Genomic DNA, 19,735 nt, shown 5'->3' on the forward strand with positions numbered 1-19,735 from the left:
GAATTGCACACTGGACAATAATAATAGACAATAGAGTGACTTTCATATGACCTTGAAAAAGTATTTGCAATTTGTTTCACCAACCAATGTTCTACAAGATTCTCCTTATTGTTGCCAAGGAAACTCCTAATATGGGAAGTAAACAGTTCGATAGCCCAATCACATTATTGCATTTCAAATGACATCAAAGCAAAACTTTCCAGAAAGTTCCACGAGAAGATATCATTCTTTGCATCTACATTGTGTACCTTCACAAAGCCAATGAAAATTTGTACTTGCTTGTTTTTGTTCCATAAGGCAACAGACCATTTCCGAGTTGCTTTTCACCACTGGTTCAAAACGAGTCTTGGTGCTCCACCATTCAAATGATAATGAGTTTGATTTGCATGAAAACATACCACTAATTTGCATTTGAATGGTTGTGCACCAGGACTCACTTTGAAAACCGAGGCAAACAGTAACTTGGAAATGGGCTTAATTAAATGCTTTGCACTTTTGTTTATGTTCTGCTTTTACGTATATTTTTCAAGGTCAATTGAAAGTCACTCTAATAGCAACACGTGACGTCACGCGAAATATATACTCGACCATTGTCACTCGTAACTTGCTTCCAATTAACAAAGTTACTCTTTCTGATGACCTTTTTTTATACAGTCGAACCGGATTTCTCGATTATCCGGACTTTTTCTGTGGTTCCGATTTTGTCATGAATATTTATTAGTCATGATCAAGATCTGTAGCCATATTCTTTTTAAAACTACAGCGTTGAAAAGTGAAGTAAAGGCGAGTTTGTTTCGCTTTCAAAAAGCAAAATAAAGCAGCGCTCGCACACGTCGTAACTAATGAAGAACTTTCTAATGAGTTCTCATTAGCTTAGAGTTGCTTTGTTGCTAAGTGAAATTTCCCGCTTTATTGGCTCGTTCGGTGAACAAGCTACACTACGTCACGAATGTTTATTCACGATCATCATGTCCGAGAAGCGTATTAAAGCGATCCGTTCTTTCGATAAAAGATAAACAGGCTATAATTTTGAGATTAGAGAAAGAAGAAAAAGAAACCAATTAGTCAACTGAATATGGCATTAGTAAACGGCAGATATGATATCCCCAAGAGCAAGGAAAAGATCATGACGTTTGCCGACACTTGTACAGGTATTCACAACGGACAGTAAAGCATACATGCCAACTCTCGCGCATTGTCCGGGAGTCTCCCGGATATGGAACGAATCTCCCGGTCTCCCGTACGCGTCATCAAATCTCCCAGATAAAAACGACTCTGGAGACTTTGCTCCATTGGAGGCTCAAATTGTACATGTACCTCTAAGTTAAAAAAATTTGTTTTTTTGAAAGTCGTTTCATTGTTTGTTGATGCATTTCTTCATCTCTGAACAAAACAAAGCTCTGTTTGTTATCACAGCCATATAAACGATTGATTGATTAGATCTTTCCGTTTAACCAATAAAAATTATCGACATAAGTGCTCTGTTTTCTCACAAATTTCCTGTTCAAAATAGATTATTATTGTATTCTGAAGGACTGCTGGGGGGGGGAAGGGTAGGTGAGTGCGTTTTTTGGGGGAAGGGGGAATGGGTGAGTTAATCGTGGGAGGGGGGGGGGGGGGGGTTGGGGAGACCAGATGGAAAATATCTCCAGATTTTAGATCTCCTAAGGTTGGCACCCTGAGTAAAGATGTAGACCACATTGTTTTCTAAACTATTTGTAAGTGTTTTGTTTCATGATTAAATGTCGCTTTCTTAATTTAATCATTTTTTATTCCTCATTAATATTCATATTCTCGATTATCCGGACTATTTTCCTCTAGTCCCAACGAGTCCGGATAATCGAGGTTCGACTGTACCATAACTGTCCTGGAGGAAACAAGAGGAGAACGTAGCTTCGATTCTAAATGAACATGGGTCTTACATACCAAGTCCTGTCACAACAACTCGTCGATATTGTCCACTCGCAAAGTAATTACAGTGTCTTCTTAACACAAAATTCCAATACACAGGTCTTCCTATGATGATAGCCCGGTTCTTCACCTTTATCATTGCAGCGAAAAGACCTAAAAACTCTCACAGAACGTACAGTAAATGTCTCTTTCATCAGTTCTTCTCCCGTTTTCTGCCGTTGTTTACCCTAAGTAATAACCTACGGCAGTTTCTTCTGGGTAGGCTTAGGTTCAGAAAGTTCAGGAGTGTCTTCAGTAGTTCTAGGGACAATGTGCGAGTCAGCGAGCAATGCGAGTCATGCGAGTCATGCGAGCCATGGGTAGGTACGTTATGTATGCAACAATTATTGTTGCTTAGCATACTTCGACGGTGACTAATTCATTGAAACATACACGGTATGTGGGCTCATGTTAGACCATCACGTGACAAATGTCAACCGTTTGTGTTTCCACAGGAAGCGAGCGAGTTGGCTATAATCTGGCAGTTAATTATTTTATAAGTGCCTTTTCAGCCATTTTCGTCTACAGAAGCCACCAGGCTGGCATCATTAAGCTAGAATGTGGGTAAAGGCAAGCCTTTGAAAGAAAACAGAGGCGAGAGATGGTTTCATGCAGACTGGGACGCCTAAATCATGGCGGTTCACGAGTGAAGTTGTTTCTCTGGCCTTTCTGTGGACGAATTCCAGGACCTACTCACACAATCTGGGCAAGTTTTGAAAGCTAAAACCTTCAATCGATGCGTTATTTTGCTGGTAGGACTGGGTGGCCCGACACTTATGAAAAAAACTATAAAATGAGAATCGGGAGTCTTCCCTTGTCATGGAATGGCAGAATTACCCAGAATTCTTTTTGGTCATGAGCGAGGCAACTTAAGAAGCACGAGACTGGCCCTCATCGAATGGCTGAAGCGCGGCCAGAGGAAATGATTTCTAGCCAGATAGGCCTGGTGTGTGCTGTTAACTTAGATTTTGCATTTCTGAACAAGTTTTAATCATAGAAAATTCGCGACAAAGTTGTGCTTTCATTTCGCTGTAATTCTCGTCTCAAAGAAACGGTATAATACTGTAAATAAGAGAATAACGATATTTATATTTGCAGATTACCCGTCCTCTTACTACGAAAGTCAAACTTTACATCTCTATGCAATAAGCGCATTCAAAATTTGCTCCAATTACTTGATAAAAGTATGTTTGTTTTGATTGTTTTTTTTTTTTTGCTTTTTTTTGCTTTTTTTTTGAAAAAAGGGTTTTTCTGCTTATATGAAAAATACGTTTTCTCTCCCGTCCCCTTCTTATGCATGATCTTCGTGGAAATTACTGACATTGTGTTCCTCAATAAACCTGGAACAACCAGTCGTGGTCTTAGTTCTCTTTTTTCTTACGTATCAGCTAAGTTGCGGAATGCGCTACCTGATTTTATCCGTACCTATGAGTTAACTGGTTTTAAAAGAGAATCCAGGGCCGCATTTTGTACAGCGGCTTTTCTTTTTAATGAATATATCTTTAAATATTATGTATTTAGTAGGTATCCGTATATGCTATGTATTTTAGCTGTAAATGTAATATCTCGAAGACATTAGCTCCTGTAGTTATTCGGAAAAAGCTTATGACTGTATGTATGTTACCTTTAGCAGGGCGCATGCGCGCACTTTGTAATCTGCGACTCCAGTGCTTACCATATGACAGACAAAATGACTTTCTCTTGAATATATAAGCCATCTAATTCTTACGCTCTATTGACAAGGGCGGTTTGGAGCTGTGAGTAGGCGTGGGATTTGTCACATATGGTTTAGGGGCCGACATATCTCTCCCTCAATGCCGTACCGGGAGGCAAGGTCGGTAGCAGAAAGCAGCGAAGGGCCAACTGCGTCCAAAAGCGATCGCACGGGCCGAAATCCCGGGATGACTCGTTTGGTACGACGCTCCAGCGCCGGTGTCTGGAGGTACTGCGTTTTTCTCTCTTGTTTAAACATTCCGTCAGCGCATGCGCAAATGTTCTGGCTCTTCGATACGTAGCCTACCCAAAAATATTAACATGCTGGTTTTTTTTGTTTTTTTTTTTTTTTAACCAGCAATTGACATTTTAGTTGATTTTTTAGGCATAAACGTAACGTAAGAACCGTGCGTGTCTGGTCTTGTCTCAGACAGAGGCGAGAGATGGTCTCATGCAGACTGGGACGCCTAAAATGCTCTGTTGTAAACATGGCGGTTCACGAGTGAAGTTGTCTCTCTCTGGCCTTTCTGTGGACGAATTCCAGGACCTACTCACACAATCTGGGCAAGTTTTGAAAGCTAAAACCTTCAATCGATGCGTTATTTTGCTGGTAGGACTGGGTGGCCCGACACTTATGAAAAAAACTATAAAATGAGAATCGGGAGTCTTCCCTTGTCATGGAATGGCAGAATTACCCAGAATTCTTTTTGGTCATGAGCGAGGCAACTTAAGAAGCACGAGACTGGCCCTCATCGAATGGCTGAAGCGCGGCCAGAGGAAATGATTTCTAGCCAGATAGGCCTGGTGTGTGCTGTTAACTTAGATTTTGCATTTCTGAACAAGTTTTAATCATAGAAAATTCGCGACAAAGTTGTGCTTTCATTTCGCTGTAATTCTCGTCTCAAAGAAACGGTATAATACTGTAAATAAGAGAATAACGATATTTATATTTGCAGATTACCCGTCCTCTTACTACGAAAGTCAAACTTTACATCTCTATGCAATAAGCGCATTCAAAATTTGCTCCAATTACTTGATAAAAGTATGTTTGTTTTGGTTGTTTTGTTTTTTTTTGCTTTTTTTTGCTTTTTTTTTGAAAAAAGGGTTTTTCTGCTTATATGAAAAATACGTTTTCTCTCCCGTCCCCTTCTTATGCATGATCTTCGTGGAAATTACTGACATTGTGTTCCTCAATAAACCTGGAACAACCAGTCGTGGTCTTAGTTCTCTTTTTTCTTACGTATCAGCAAAGTTGCGGAAAACGCAACCTGATTTTATCCTTACCTATGAGTTAACTGGTTTTAAAAGAGAATCCAGGGACGCATTTTGTACAGCGGCTTTTCATTTTAATGAATATATCTATAAAAATTATGTATTTAGTAGGTATCCGTATATGCTATGTATTTTAGCTGTAAATGTAATATCTCGAAGACATTAGCTCCTGTAGTTATTCGGAAAAAGCTTATGACTGTATGTATGTTACCTTTAGCAGGGCGCATGCGCGCACTTTGTAATCTGCGACTCCAGTGCTTACCATATGACAGACAAAATGACTTTCTCTTGAATATATAAGCCATCTAATTCTTACGCTCTATTGACAAGGGCGGTTTGGAGCTGTGAGTAGGCGTGGGATTTGTCACATATGGTTTAGGGGCCGACATATCTCTCCCTCAATGCCGTACCGGGAGGCAAGGTCGGTAGCAGAAAGCAGCGAAGGGCCAACTGCGTCCAAAAGCGATCGCACGGGCCGAAATCCCGGGATGACTCGTTTGGTACGACGCTCCAGCGCCGGTGTCTGGAGGTACTGCGTTTTTCTCTCTTGTTTAAACATTCCGTCAGCGCATGCGCAAATGTTCTGGCTCTTCGATACGTAGCCTACCCAAAAATATTAACATGATGGTTTTTTTTTGTTTTTTTTTTTTTTTAACCAGCAATTGACATTTTAGTTGATTTTTTAGGCATAAACGTAACGTAAGAACCGTGCGTGTCTGGTCTTGTCTCAGACAGAGGCGAGAGATGGTCTCATGCAGACTGGGACGCCTAAAATGCTCTGTTGTAAACATGGCGGTTCACGAGTGAAGTTGTCTCTCTCTGGCCTTTCTGTGGACGAATTCCAGGACCTACTCACACAATCTGGGCAAGTTTTGAAAGCTAAAACCTTCAATCGATGCGTTATTTTGCTGGTAGGACTGGGTGGCCCGACACTTATGAAAAAAACTATAAAATGAGAATCGGGAGTCTTCCCTTGTCATGGAATGGCAGAATTACCCAGAATTCTTTTTGGTCATGAGCGAGGCAACTTAAGAAGCACGAGACTGGCCCTCATCGAATGGCTGAAGCGCGGCCAGAGGAAATGATTTCTAGCCAGATAGGCCTGGTGTGTGCTGTTAACTTAGATTTTGGATTTCTGAACAAGTTTTAATCATAGAAAATTCGCGACAAAGTTGTGCTTTCATTTCGCTGTAATTCTCGTCTCAAAGAAACGGTATAATACTGTAAATAAGAGAATAACGATATTTATATTTGCAGATTACCCGTCCTCTTACTACGAAAGTCAAACTTTACATCTCTATGCAATAAGCGCATTCAAAATTTGCTCCAATTACTTGATAAAACTATGTTTGTTTTGGTTTTTTTTTTTTTTTGCTTTTTTTTTGCTTTTTTGTTTTGAAAAAAGGGTTTTTTCTGCTTATATGAAAAATTCGTTTTCTCTCCCGTCCCCTTCTTATGCATTATCTTCGTGGAAATTACTGACATTGTGTTCCTCAATAAACCTGGAACAACCAGTCGTGGTCTTAGTTCTCTTTTTTCTTACGTATCAGCTAAGTTGCGGAATGCGCTACCTGATTTTATCCGTACCTATGAGTTAACTGGTTTTAAAAGAGAATCCAGGGCCGCATTTTGTACAGCGGCTTTTCTTTTTAATGAAATATCTTTAAATATTATGTATTTAGTAGGTATCCGTATATGCTATGTATTTTAGCTGTAAATGTAATATCTCGAAGACATTAGCTCCTGTAGTTATTCGGAAAAAGCTTATGACTGTATGTATGTTACCTTTAGCAGGGCGCATGCGCGCACTTTGTAATCTGCGACTCCAGTGCTTACCATATGACAGACAAAATGACTTTCTCTTGAATATATAAGCCATCTAATTCTTACGCTCTATTGACAAGGGCGGTTTGGAGCTGTGAGTAGGCGTGGGATTTGTCACATATGGTTTAGGGGCCGACATATCTCTCCCTCAATGCCGTACCGGGAGGCAAGGTCGGTAGCAGAAAGCAGCGAAGGGCCAACTGCGTCCAAAAGCGATCGCACGGGCCGAAATCCCGGGATGACTCGTTTGGTACGACGCTCCAGCGCCGGTGTCTGGAGGTACTGCGTTTTTCTCTCTTGTTTAAACATTCCGTCAGCGCATGCGCAAATGTTCTGGCTCTTCGATACGTAGCCTACCCAAAAATATTAACATGATGGTTTTTTTTTGTTTTTTGTTTTTTTTAACCAGCAATTGACATTTTAGTTGATTTTTTAGGCATAAACGTAACGTAAGAACCGTGCGTGTCTGGTCTTGTCTCAGACAGAGGCGAGAGATGGTCTCATGCAGACTGGGACGCCTAAAATGCTCTGTTGTAAACATGGCGGTTCACGAGTGAAGTTGTCTCTCTCTGGCCTTTCTGTGGACGAATTCCAGGACCTACTCACACAATCTGGGCAAGTTTTGAAAGCTAAAACCTTCAATCGATGCGTTATTTTGCTGGTAGGACTGGGTGGCCCGACACTTATGAAAAAAACTATAAAATGAGAATCGGGAGTCTTCCCTTGTCATGGAATGGCAGAATTACCCAGAATTCTTTTTGGTCATGAGCGAGGCAACTTAAGAAGCACGAGACTGGCCCTCATCGAATGGCTGAAGCGCGGCCAGAGGAAATGATTTCTAGCCAGATAGGCCTGGTGTGTGCTGTTAACTTAGATTTTGCATTTCTGAACAAGTTTTAATCATAGAAAATTCGCGACAAAGTTGTGCTTTCATTTCGCTGTAATTCTCGTCTCAAAGAAACGGTATAATACTGTAAATAAGAGAATAACGATATTTATATTTGCAGATTACCCGTCCTCTTACTACGAAAGTCAAACTTTACATCTCTATGCAATAAGCGCATTCAAAATTTGCTCCAATTACTTGATAAAAGTATGTTTGTTTTGCTTTTTTTTTTTTTCTTGCTTTTTTTTTATTTTTTTTTTGAGAAAAGGGTTTTTCTGCTTATATGAAAAATACGTTTTCTCTCCCGTCCCCTTCTTATGCATGATCTTCGTGGAAATTACTGACATTGTGTTCCTCAATAAACCTAAAACAACCAGTCATGGTCTTAGTTCTCTTTTTTCTTACGTATCAGCTAAGTTGCGGAATGCGCTACCTGATTTTATCCGTACCTATGAGTTAACTGGTTTTAAAAGAGAATCCAGGGCCGCATTTTGTACAGCGGCTTTTCTTTTTAATGAATATATCTTTAAATATTATGTATTTAGTAGGTATCCGTATATGCTATGTATTTTAGCTGTAAATGTAATATCTCGAAGACATTAGCTCCTGTAGTTATTCGGAAAAAGCTTATGACTGTATGTATGTTACCTTTAGCAGGGCGCATGCGCGCACTTTGTAATCTGCGACTCCAGTGCTTACCATATGACAGACAAAATGACTTTCTCTTGAATATATAAGCCATCTAATTCTTACGCTCTATTGACAAGGGCGGTTTGGAGCTGTGAGTAGGCGTGGGATTTGTCACATATGGTTTAGGGGCCGACATATCTCTCCCTCAATGCCGTACCGGGAGGCAAGGTCGGTAGCAGAAAGCAGCGAAGGGCCAACTGCGTCCAAAAGCGATCGCACGGGCCGAAATCCCGGGATGACTCGTTTGGTACGACGCTCCAGCGCCGGTGTCTGGAGGTACTGCGTTTTTCTCTCTTGTTTAAACATTCCGTCAGCGCATGCGCAAATGTTCTGGCTCTTCGATACGTAGCCTACCCAAAAATATTAACATGCTGGTTTTTTTTGTTTTTTTTTTTTTTTAACCAGCAATTGACATTTTAGTTGATTTTTTAGGCATAAACGTAACGTAAGAACCGTGCGTGTCTGGTCTTGTCTCAGACAGAGGCGAGAGATGGTCTCATGCAGACTGGGACGCCTAAAATGCTCTGTTGTAAACATGGCGGTTCACGAGTGAAGTTGTCTCTCTCTGGCCTTTCTGTGGACGAATTCCAGGACCTACTCACACAATCTGGGCAAGTTTTGAAAGCTAAAACCTTCAATCGATGCGTTATTTTGCTGGTAGGACTGGGTGGCCCGACACTTATGAAAAAAACTATAAAATGAGAATCGGGAGTCTTCCCTTGTCATGGAATGGCAGAATTACCCAGAATTCTTTTTGGTCATGAGCGAGGCAACTTAAGAAGCACGAGACTGGCCCTCATCGAATGGCTGAAGCGCGGCCAGAGGAAATGATTTCTAGCCAGATAGGCCTGGTGTGTGCTGTTAACTTAGATTTTGAATTTCTGAACAAGTTTTAATCATAGAAAATTCGCGACAAAGTTGTGCTTTCATTTCGCTGTAATTCTCGTCTCAAAGAAACGGTATAATACTGTAAATAAGAGAATAACGATATTTATATTTGCAGATTACCCGTCCTCTTACTACGAAAGTCAAACTTTACATCTCTATGCAATAAGCGCATTCAAAATTTGCTCCAATTACTTGATAAAAGTATGTTTGTTTTGGTTGTTTTTTATTTTTTGCTTTTTTTTTTTTTTTTGAAAAAAGGGTTTTTCTGCTTATATGAAAAATACGTTTTCTCTCCCGTCGCCTTCGTATGCATGATCTTCGTGGAAATTACTGACATTGTGTTCCTCAATAAACCTGGAACAACCAGTCGTGGTCTTAGTTCTCTTTTTTCTTACGTATCAGCTAAGTTGCGGAATGCGCTACCTGATTTTATCCGTACCTATGAGTTAACTGGTTTTAAAAGAGAATCCAGGGCCGCATTTTGTACAGCGGCTTTTCTTTTTAATGAAATATCTTTAAATATTATGTATTTAGTAGGTATCCGTATATGCTATGTATTTTAGCTGTAAATGTAATATCTCGAAGACATTAGCTCCTGTAGTTATTCGGAAAAAGCTTATGACTGTATGTATGTTACCTTTAGCAGGGCGCATGCGCGCACTTTGTAATCTGCGACTCCAGTGCTTACCATATGACAGACAAAATGACTTTCTCTTGAATATATAAGCCATCTAATTCTTACGCTCTATTGACAAGGGCGGTTTGGAGCTGTGAGTAGGCGTGGGATTTGTCACATATGGTTTAGGGGCCGACATATCTCTCCCTCAATGCCGTACCGGGAGGCAAGGTCGGTAGCAGAAAGCAGCGAAGGGCCAACTGCGTCCAAAAGCGATCGCACGGGCCGAAATCCCGGGATGACTCGTTTGGTACGACGCTCCAGCGCCGGTGTCTGGAGGTACTGCGTTTTTCTCTCTTGTTTAAACATTCCGTCAGCGCATGCGCAAATGTTCTGGCTCTTCGATACGTAGCCTACCCAAAAATATTAACATGATGGTTTTTTTTTTGTTTTTGTTTTTTTTAACCAGCAATTGACATTTTAGTTGATTTTTTAGGCATAAACGTAACGTAAGAACCGTGCGTGTCTGGTCTTGTCTCAGACAGAGGCGAGAGATGGTCTCATGCAGACTGGGACGCCTAAAATGCTCTGTTGTAAACATGGCGGTTCACGAGTGAAGTTGTCTCTCTCTGGCCTTTCTGTGGACGAATTCCAGGACCTACTCACACAATCTGGGCAAGTTTTGAAAGCTAAAACCTTCAATCGATGCGTTATTTTGCTGGTAGGACTGGGTGGCCCGACACTTATGAAAAAAACTATAAAATGAGAATCGGGAGTCTTCCCTTGTCATGGAATGGCAGAATTACCCAGAATTCTTTTTGGTCATGAGCGAGGCAACTTAAGAAGCACGAGACTGGCCCTCATCGAATGGCTGAAGCGCGGCCAGAGGAAATGATTTCTAGCCAGATAGGCCTGGTGTGTGCTGTTAACTTAGATTTTGCATTTCAGAACAAGTTTTAATCATAGAAAATTCGCGACAAAGTTGTGCTTTCATTTCGCTGTAATTCTCGTCTCAAAGAAACGGTATAATACTGTAAATAAGAGAATAACGATATTTATATTTGCAGATTACCCGTCCTCTTACTACGAAAGTCAAACTTTACATCTCTATGCAATAAGCGCATTCAAAATTTGCTCCAATTACTTGATAAAAGTATGTTTGTTTTTGTTTTTTTGTTTTTTTTTGCTTTTTTTTTTTTTTTTTTCAAAAAAGGGTTTCTCTGCTTATATGAAAAATACGTTTTCTCTCCCGTCCCCTTCTTATGCTTGATCTTCGTGGAAATTACTGACATTGTGTTGCGCAATAAACCTAAAACAACCAGTCGTGGTCTTAGGTCTCTTTTTTCTTACGTATCAGCTAAGTTGCGGAATGCGCTACCTGATTTTATCCGTACCTATGAGTTAACTGGTTTTAAAAGAGAATCCAGGGCCGCATTTTGTACAGCGGCTTTTCTTTTTAATGAAATATCTTTAAATATTATGTATTTAGTAGGTATCCGTATATGCTATGTATTTTAGCTGTAAATGTAATATCTCGAAGACATTAGCTCCTGTAGTTATTCGGAAAAAGCTTATGACTGTATGTATGTTACCTTTAGCAGGGCGCATGCGCGCACTTTGTAATCTGCGACTCCAGTGCTTACCATATGACAGAAAAAATGACTTTCTCTTGAATATATAAGCCATCTAATTCTTACGCTCTATTGACAAGGGCGGTTTGGAGCTGTGAGTAGGCGTGGGATTTGTCACATATGGTTTAGGGGCCGACATATCTCTCCCTCAATGCCGTACCGGGAGGCAAGGTCGGTAGCAGAAAGCAGCGAAGGGCCAACTGCGTCCAAAAGCGATCGCACGGGCCGAAATCCCGGGATGACTCGTTTGGTACGACGCTCCAGCGCCGGTGTCTGGAGGTACTGCGTTTTTCTCTCTTGTTTAAACATTCCGTCAGCGCATGCGCAAATGTTCTGGCTCTTCGATACGTAGCCTACCCAAAAATATTAACATGATGGTTTTTTGTTTTTTTTTTGTTTTTTTTAACCAGCAATTGACATTTTAGTTGATTTTTTAGGCATAAACGTAACGTAAGAACCGTGCGTGTCTGGTCTTGTCTCAGACAGAGGCGAGAGATGGTCTCATGCAGACTGGGACGCCTAAAATGCTCTGTTGTAAACATGGCGGTTCACGAGTGAAGTTGTCTCTCTCTGGCCTTTCTGTGGACGAATTCCAGGACCTACTCACACAATCTGGGCAAGTTTTGAAAGCTAAAACCTTCAATCGATGCGTTATTTTGCTGGTAGGACTGGGTGGCCCGACACTTATGAAAAAAACTATAAAATGAGAATCGGGAGTCTTCCCTTGTCATGGAATGGCAGAATTACCCAGAATTCTTTTTGGTCATGAGCGAGGCAACTTAAGAAGCACGAGACTGGCCCTCATCGAATGGCTGAAGCGCGGCCAGAGGAAATGATTTCTAGCCAGATAGGCCTGGTGTGTGCTGTTAACTTAGATTTTGCATTTCTGAACAAGTTTTAATCATAGAAAATTCGCGACAAAGTTGTGCTTTCATTTCGCTGTAATTCTCGTCTCAAAGAAACGGTATAATACTGTAAATAAGAGAATAACGATATTTATATTTGCAGATTACCCGTCCTCTTACTACGAAAGTCAAACTTTACATCTCTATGCAATAAGCGCATTCAAAATTTGCTCCAATTACTTGATAAAAGTATGTTTGTTTTGGTTGTTTTGTTTTTTTTTGCTTTTTTTTGCTTTTTTTTTGAAAAAAGGGTTTTTCTGCTTATATGAAAAATACGTTTTCTCTCCCGTCCCCTTCTTATGCATGATCTTCGTGGAAATTACTGACATTGTGTTCCTCAATAAACCTGGAACAACCAGTCGTGGTCTTAGTTCTCTTTTTTCTTACGTATCAGCTAAGTTGCGGAATGCGCTACCTGATTTTATCCGTACCTTTGAGTTAACTGGTTTTAAAAGAGAATCCAGGGCCGCATTTTGTACAGCGGCTGTTCTTTTTAATGAATATATCTTTAAATATTATGTATTTAGTAGGTATCCGTATATGCTATGTATTTTAGCTGTAAATGTAATATCTCGAAGACATTAGCTCCTGTAGTTATTCGGAAAAAGCTTATGACTGTATGTATGTTACCTTTAGCAGGGCGCATGCGCGCACTTTGTAATCTGCGACTCCAGTGCTTACCATATGACAGACAAAATGACTTTCTCTTGAATATATAAGCCATCTAATTCTTACGCTCTATTGACAAGGGCGGTTTGGAGCTGTGAGTAGGCGTGGGATTTGTCACATATGGTTTAGGGGCCGACATATCTCTCCCTCAATGCCGTACCGGGAGGCAAGGTCGGTAGCAGAAAGCAGCGAAGGGCCAACTGCGTCCAAAAGCGATCGCACGGGCCGAAATCCCGGGATGACTCGTTTGGTACGACGCTCCAGCGCCGGTGTCTGGAGGTACTGCGTTTTTCTCTCTTGTTTAAACATTCCGTCAGCGCATGCGCAAATGTTCTGGCTCTTCGATACGTAGCCTACCCAAAAATATTAACATGCTGGTTTTTTTTGTTTTTTTTTTTTTTTAACCAGCAATTGACATTTTAGTTGATTTTTTAGGCATAAACGTAACGTAAGAACCGTGCGTGTCTGGTCTTGTCTCAGACAGAGGCGAGAGATGGTCTCATGCAGACTGGGACGCCTAAAATGCTCTGTTGTAAACATGGCGGTTCACGAGTGAAGTTGTCTCTCTCTGGCCTTTCTGTGGACGAATTCCAGGACCTACTCACACAATCTGGGCAAGTTTTGAAAGCTAAAACCTTCAATCGATGCGTTATTTTGCTGGTAGGACTGGGTGGCCCGACACTTATGAAAAAAACTATAAAATGAGAATCGGGAGTCTTCCCTTGTCATGGAATGGCAGAATTACCCAGAATTCTTTTTGGTCATGAGCGAGGCAACTTAAGAAGCACGAGACTGGCCCTCATCGAATGGCTGAAGCGCGGCCAGAGGAAATGATTTCTAGCCAGATAGGCCTGGTGTGTGCTGTTAACTTAGATTTTGGATTTCTGAACAAGTTTTAATCATAGAAAATTCGCGACAAAGTTGTGCTTTCATTTCGCTGTAATTCTCGTCTCAAAGAAACGGTATAATACTGTAAATAAGAGAATAACGATATTTATATTTGCAGATTACCCGTCCTCTTACTACGAAAGTCAAACTTTACATCTCTATGCAATAAGCGCATTCAAAATTTGCTCCAATTACTTGATAAAAGTATGTTTGTTTTGGTTTTTTTTTTTTTTTTTGCTTTTTTTTTTCTTTTTTTTGAGAAAAGGGTTATTTTGCTTATATAAAAAATACGTTTTCTCTCCCGTCCCCTTCTTATGCATGATCTTCGTGGAAATTACTGACATTGTGGGCCTCAATAAACCTGGAGCAACCAGGCGTGGTCTTAGTTCTCTTTTTTCTTACGTATCAGCTGAGTGGGGGAAGGCGCTACCTGGTTGTATCCGTACCTGTGAGTTAACTGGTTTTAAAAGAGAATCCAGGGCCGCATTTTGTACAGCGGCTTTTCTTTTTAATGAATATATCTTTAAATATTATGTATTTAGTAGGTATCCGTATATGCTATGTATTTTAGCTGTAAATGTAATATCTCGAAGACATTAGCTCCTGTAGTTATTCGGAAAAAGCTTATGACTGTATGTATGTTACCTTTAGCAGGGCGCATGCGCGCACTTTGTAATCTGCGACTCCAGTGCTTACCATATGACAGACAAAATGACTTTCTCTTGAATATATAAGCCATCTAATTCTTACGCTCTATTGACAAGGGCGGTTTGGAGCTGTGAGTAGGCGTGGGATTTGTCACATATGGTTTAGGGGCCGACATATCTCTCCCTCAATGCCGTACCGGGAGGCAAGGTCGGTAGCAGAAAGCAGCGAAGGGCCAACTGCGTCCAAAAGCGATCGCACGGGCCGAAATCCCGGGATGACTCGTTTGGTACGACGCTCCAGCGCCGGTGTCTGGAGGTACTGCGTTTTTCTCTCTTGTTTAAACATTCCGTCAGCGCATGCGCAAATGTTCTGGCTCTTCGATACGTAGCCTACCCAAAAATATTAACATGATGGTTTTTTTTTTTTTTTTTTTTTTTAACCAGCAATTGACATTTTAGTTGATTTTTTAGGCATAAACGTAACGTAAGAACCGTGCGTGTCTGGTCTTGTCTCAGACAGAGGCGAGAGATGGTCTCATGCAGACTGGGACGCCTAAAATGCTCTGTTGTAAACATGGCGGTTCACGAGTGAAGTTGTCTCTCTCTGGCCTTTCTGTGGACGAATTCCAGGACCTACTCACACAATCTGGGCAAGTTTTGAAAGCTAAAACCTTCAATCGATGCGTTATTTTGCTGGTAGGACTGGGTGGCCCGACACTTATGAAAAAAACTATAAAATGAGAATCGGGAGTCTTCCCTTGTCATGGAATGGCAGAATTACCCAGAATTCTTTTTGGTCATGAGCGAGGCAACTTAAGAAGCACGAGACTGGCCCTCATCGAATGGCTGAAGCGCGGCCAGAGGAAATGATTTCTAGCCAGATAGGCCTGGTGTGTGCTGTTAACTTAGATTTTGCATTTCTGAACAAGTTTTAATCATAGAAAATTCGCGACAAAGTTGTGCTTTCATTTCGCTGTAATTCTCGTCTCAAAGAAACGGTATAATACTGTAAATAAGAGAATAACGATATTTATATTTGCAGATTACCCGTCCTCTTACTACGAAAGTCAAACTTTACATCTCTATGCAATAAGCGCATTCAAAATTTGCTCCAATTACTTGATAAAAGTATGTTTGTTTTGGTTTTTTTTTTTTTTGCTTTTTTTTTCTGTTTTTTGAAAAAAGGGTTATTTTGCTTATATAAAAAATACGTTTTCTCTCCCGTCCCCTTCTTATGCATGATCTTCGTGGAAATTACTGACATTGTGTTCCTCAATAAACCTGGAACAACCAGTCATGGTCTTAGTTCTCTTTTTTCTTACGTATCAGCTAAGTTGCGGAATGCGCTACCTGATTTTATCCGTACCTATGAGTTAACTGGTTTTAAAAGAGAATCCAGGGCCGCATTTTGTACAGCGGCTTTTCTTTTTAATGAAATATCTTTAAATATTATGTATTTAGTAGGTATCCGTATATGCTATGTATTTTAGCTGTAAATGTAATATCTCGAAGACATTAGCTCCTGTAGTTATTCGGAAAAAGCTTATGACTGTATGTATGTTACCTTTAGCAGGGCGCATGCGCGCACTTTGTAATCTGCGACTCCAGTGCTTACCATATGACAGACAAAATGACTTTCTCTTGAATATATAAGCCATCTAATTCTTACGCTCTATTGACAAGGGCGGTTTGGAGCTGTGAGTAGGCGTGGGATTTGTCACATATGGTTTAGGGGCCGACATATCTCTCCCTCAATGCCGTACCGGGAGGCAAGGTCGGTAGCAGAAAGCAGCGAAGGGCCAACTGCGTCCAAAAGCGATCGCACGGGCCGAAATCCCGGGATGACTCGTTTGGTACGACGCTCCAGCGCCGGTGTCTGGAGGTACTGCGTTTTTCTCTCTTGTTTAAACATTCCGTCAGCGCATGCGCAAATGTTCTGGCTCTTCGATACGTAGCCTACCCAAAAATATTAACATGATGGTTTTTTTTGTTTTTTTTTTTTTTTAACCAGCAATTGACATTTTAGTTGATTTTTTAGGCATAAACGTAACGTAAGAACCGTGCGTGTCTGGTCTTGTCTCAGACAGAGGCGAGAGATGGTCTCATGCAGACTGGGACGCCTAAAATGCTCTGTTGTAAACATGGCGGTTCACGAGTGAAGTTGTCTCTCTCTGGCCTTTCTGTGGACGAATTCCAGGACCTACTCACACAATCTGGGCAAGTTTTGAAAGCTAAAACCTTCAATCGATGCGTTATTTTGCTGGTAGGACTGGGTGGCCCGACACTTATGAAAAAAACTATAAAATGAGAATCGGGAGTCTTCCCTTGTCATGGAATGGCAGAATTACCCAGAATTCTTTTTGGTCATGAGCGAGGCAACTTAAGAAGCACGAGACTGGCCCTCATCGAATGGCTGAAGCGCGGCCAGAGGAAATGATTTCTAGCCAGATAGGCCTGGTGTGTGCTGTTAACTTAGATTTTGCATTTCTGAACAAGTTTTAATCATAGAAAATTCGCGACAAAGTTGTGCTTTCATTTCGCTGTAATTCTCGTCTCAAAGAAACGGTATAATACTGTAAATAAGAGAATAACGATATTTATATTTGCAGATTACCCGTCCTCTTACTACGAAAGTCAAACTTTACATCTCTATGCAATAAGCGCATTCAAAATTTGCTCCAATTACTTGATAAAAGTATGTTTGTTTTGGTTTTCTTTTTTTTTCTGCTTTTTTTTGTTTTTTTTTTAAAAAGGGTTTTTCTGCTTATATGAAAAATACGTTTTCTCTCCCGTCCCCTTCTTATGCATGATCTTCGTGGAAATTACTGACATTGTGTTCCTCAATAAACCTGGAACAACCAGTCATGGTCTTAGTTCTCTTTTTTCTTACGTATCAGCTAAGTTGCGGAATGCGCTACCTGATTTTATCCGTACCTATGAGTTAACTGGTTTTAAAAGAGAATCCAGGGCCGCATTTTGTACAGCGGCTTTTCTTTTTAATGAAATATCTTTAAATATTATGTATTTAGTAGGTATCCGTATATGCTATGTATTTTAGCTGTAAATGTAATATCTCGAAGACATTAGCTCCTGTAGTTATTCGGAAAAAGCTTATGACTGTATGTATGTTACCTTTAGCAGGGCGCATGCGCGCACTTTGTAATCTGCGACTCCAGTGCTTACCATATGACAGATAAAATGACTTTCTCTTGAATATATAAGCCATCTAATTCTTACGCTCTATTGACAAGGGCGGTTTGGAGCTGTGAGTAGGCGTGGGATTTGTCACATATGGTTTAGGGGCCGACATATCTCTCCCTCAATGCCGTACCGGGAGGCAAGGTCGGTAGCAGAAAGCAGCGAAGGGCCAACTGCGTCCAAAAGCGATCGCACGGGCCGAAATCCCGGGATGACTCGTTTGGTACGACGCTCCAGCGCCGGTGTCTGGAGGTACTGCGTTTTTCTCTCTTGTTTAAACATTCCGTCAGCGCATGCGCAAATGTTCTGGCTCTTCGATACGTAGCCTACCCAAAAATATTAACATGATGGTTTTTTTTTGTTTTTGTTTTTTTTTAACCAGCAATTGACATTTTAGTTGATTTTTTAGGCATAAACGTAACGTAAGAACCGTGCGTGTCTGGTCTTGTCTCAGACAGAGGCGAGAGATGGTCTCATGCAGACTGGGACGCCTAAAATGCTCTGTTGTAAACATGGCGGTTCACGAGTGAAGTTGTCTCTCTCTGGCCTTTCTGTGGACGAATTCCAGGACCTACTCACACAATCTGGGCAAGTTTTGAAAGCTAAAACCTTCAATCGATGCGTTATTTTGCTGGTAGGACTGGGTGGCCCGACACTTATGAAAAAAACTATAAAATGAGAATCGGGAGTCTTCCCTTGTCATGGAATGGCAGAATTACCCAGAATTCTTTTTGGTCATGAGCGAGGCAACTTAAGAAGCACGAGACTGGCCCTCATCGAATGGCTGAAGCGCGGCCAGAGGAAATGATTTCTAGCCAGATAGGCCTGGTGTGTGCTGTTAACTTAGATTTTGTATTTCTGAACAAGTTTTAATCATAGAAAATTCGCGACAAAGTTGTGCTTTCATTTCGCTGTAATTCTCGTCTCAAAGAAACGGTATAATACTGTAAATAAGAGAATAACGATATTTATATTTGCAGATTACCCGTCCTCTTACTACGAAAGTCAAACTTTACATCTCTATGCAATAAGCGCATTCAAAATTTGCTCCAATTACTTGATAAAAGTATGTTTGTTTTGGTTGTTTTTTTTTTTTTGCTTTTTTTTGCTTTTTTTTGAAAAAAGGGTTTTTCTGCTTATATGAAAAATACGTTTTCTCTCCCGTCCCCTTCTTATGCATGATCTTCGTGGAAATTACTGACATTGTGTTCCTCAATAAACCTGGAACAACCAGTCGTGGTCTTAGTTCTCTTTTTTCTTACGTATCAGCTAAGTTGCGGAATGCGCTACCTGATTTTATCCGTACCTATGAGTTAACTGGTTTTAAAAGAGAATCCAGGGCCGCATTTTGTACAGCGGCTTTTCTTTTTAATGAAATATCTTTAAATATTATGTATTTAGTAGGTATCCGTATATGCTATGTATTTTAGCTGTAAATGTAATATCTCGAAGACATTAGCTCCTGTAGTTATTCGGAAAAAGCTTATGACTGTATGTATGTTACCTTTAGCAGGGCGCATGCGCGCACTTTGTAATCTGCGACTCCAGTGCTTACCATATGACAGACAAAATGACTTTCTCTTGAATATATAAGCCATCTAATTCTTACGCTCTATTGACAAGGGCGGTTTGGAGCTGTGAGTAGGCGTGGGATTTGTCACATATGGTTTAGGGGCCGACATATCTCTCCCTCAATGCCGTACCGGGAGGCAAGGTCGGTAGCAGAAAGCAGCGAAGGGCCAACTGCGTCCAAAAGCGATCGCACGGGCCGAAATCCCGGGATGACTCGTTTGGTACGACGCTCCAGCGCCGGTGTCTGGAGGTACTGCGTTTTTCTCTCTTGTTTAAACATTCCGTCAGCGCATGCGCAAATGTTCTGGCTCTTCGATACGTAGCCTACCCAAAAATATTAACATGATGGTTTTTTTTTTTTTTTTTTTTTTAACCAGCAATTGACA

At 40.8% G+C, this 19,735-nt stretch overlaps 1 protein-coding gene across 3 annotated transcripts in view; it reads right to left on the minus strand.

The window, feature by feature from the left end:
• Nucleotides 1-2,272, minus strand: part of LOC138044681 (uncharacterized) — a 19,638-nt gene extending 17,366 nt beyond the window's left edge. The window contains exon 1 of one of the 3 annotated variants that reach the window (XM_068891135.1): nt 1,927-2,272. In XM_068891135.1, coding sequence (XP_068747236.1) covers nt 1,927-2,050 — 124 coding nt within the window. In that variant the 5' untranslated portion in view covers nt 2,051-2,272. The remainder of the gene's footprint in view (nt 1-1,926) is intronic. The other 2 variants (XM_068891141.1, XM_068891147.1) reach the window with 2 other exon arrangements.
• Between the last annotated feature and the right edge of the window lie 17,463 nt (nt 2,273-19,735).

The sequence above is a fragment of the Montipora capricornis genome, chromosome 1 (genome assembly GCF_036669925.1).
Source record: "Montipora capricornis isolate CH-2021 chromosome 1, ASM3666992v2, whole genome shotgun sequence".
Lineage (NCBI taxonomy): Eukaryota > Metazoa > Cnidaria > Anthozoa > Scleractinia > Acroporidae > Montipora > Montipora capricornis.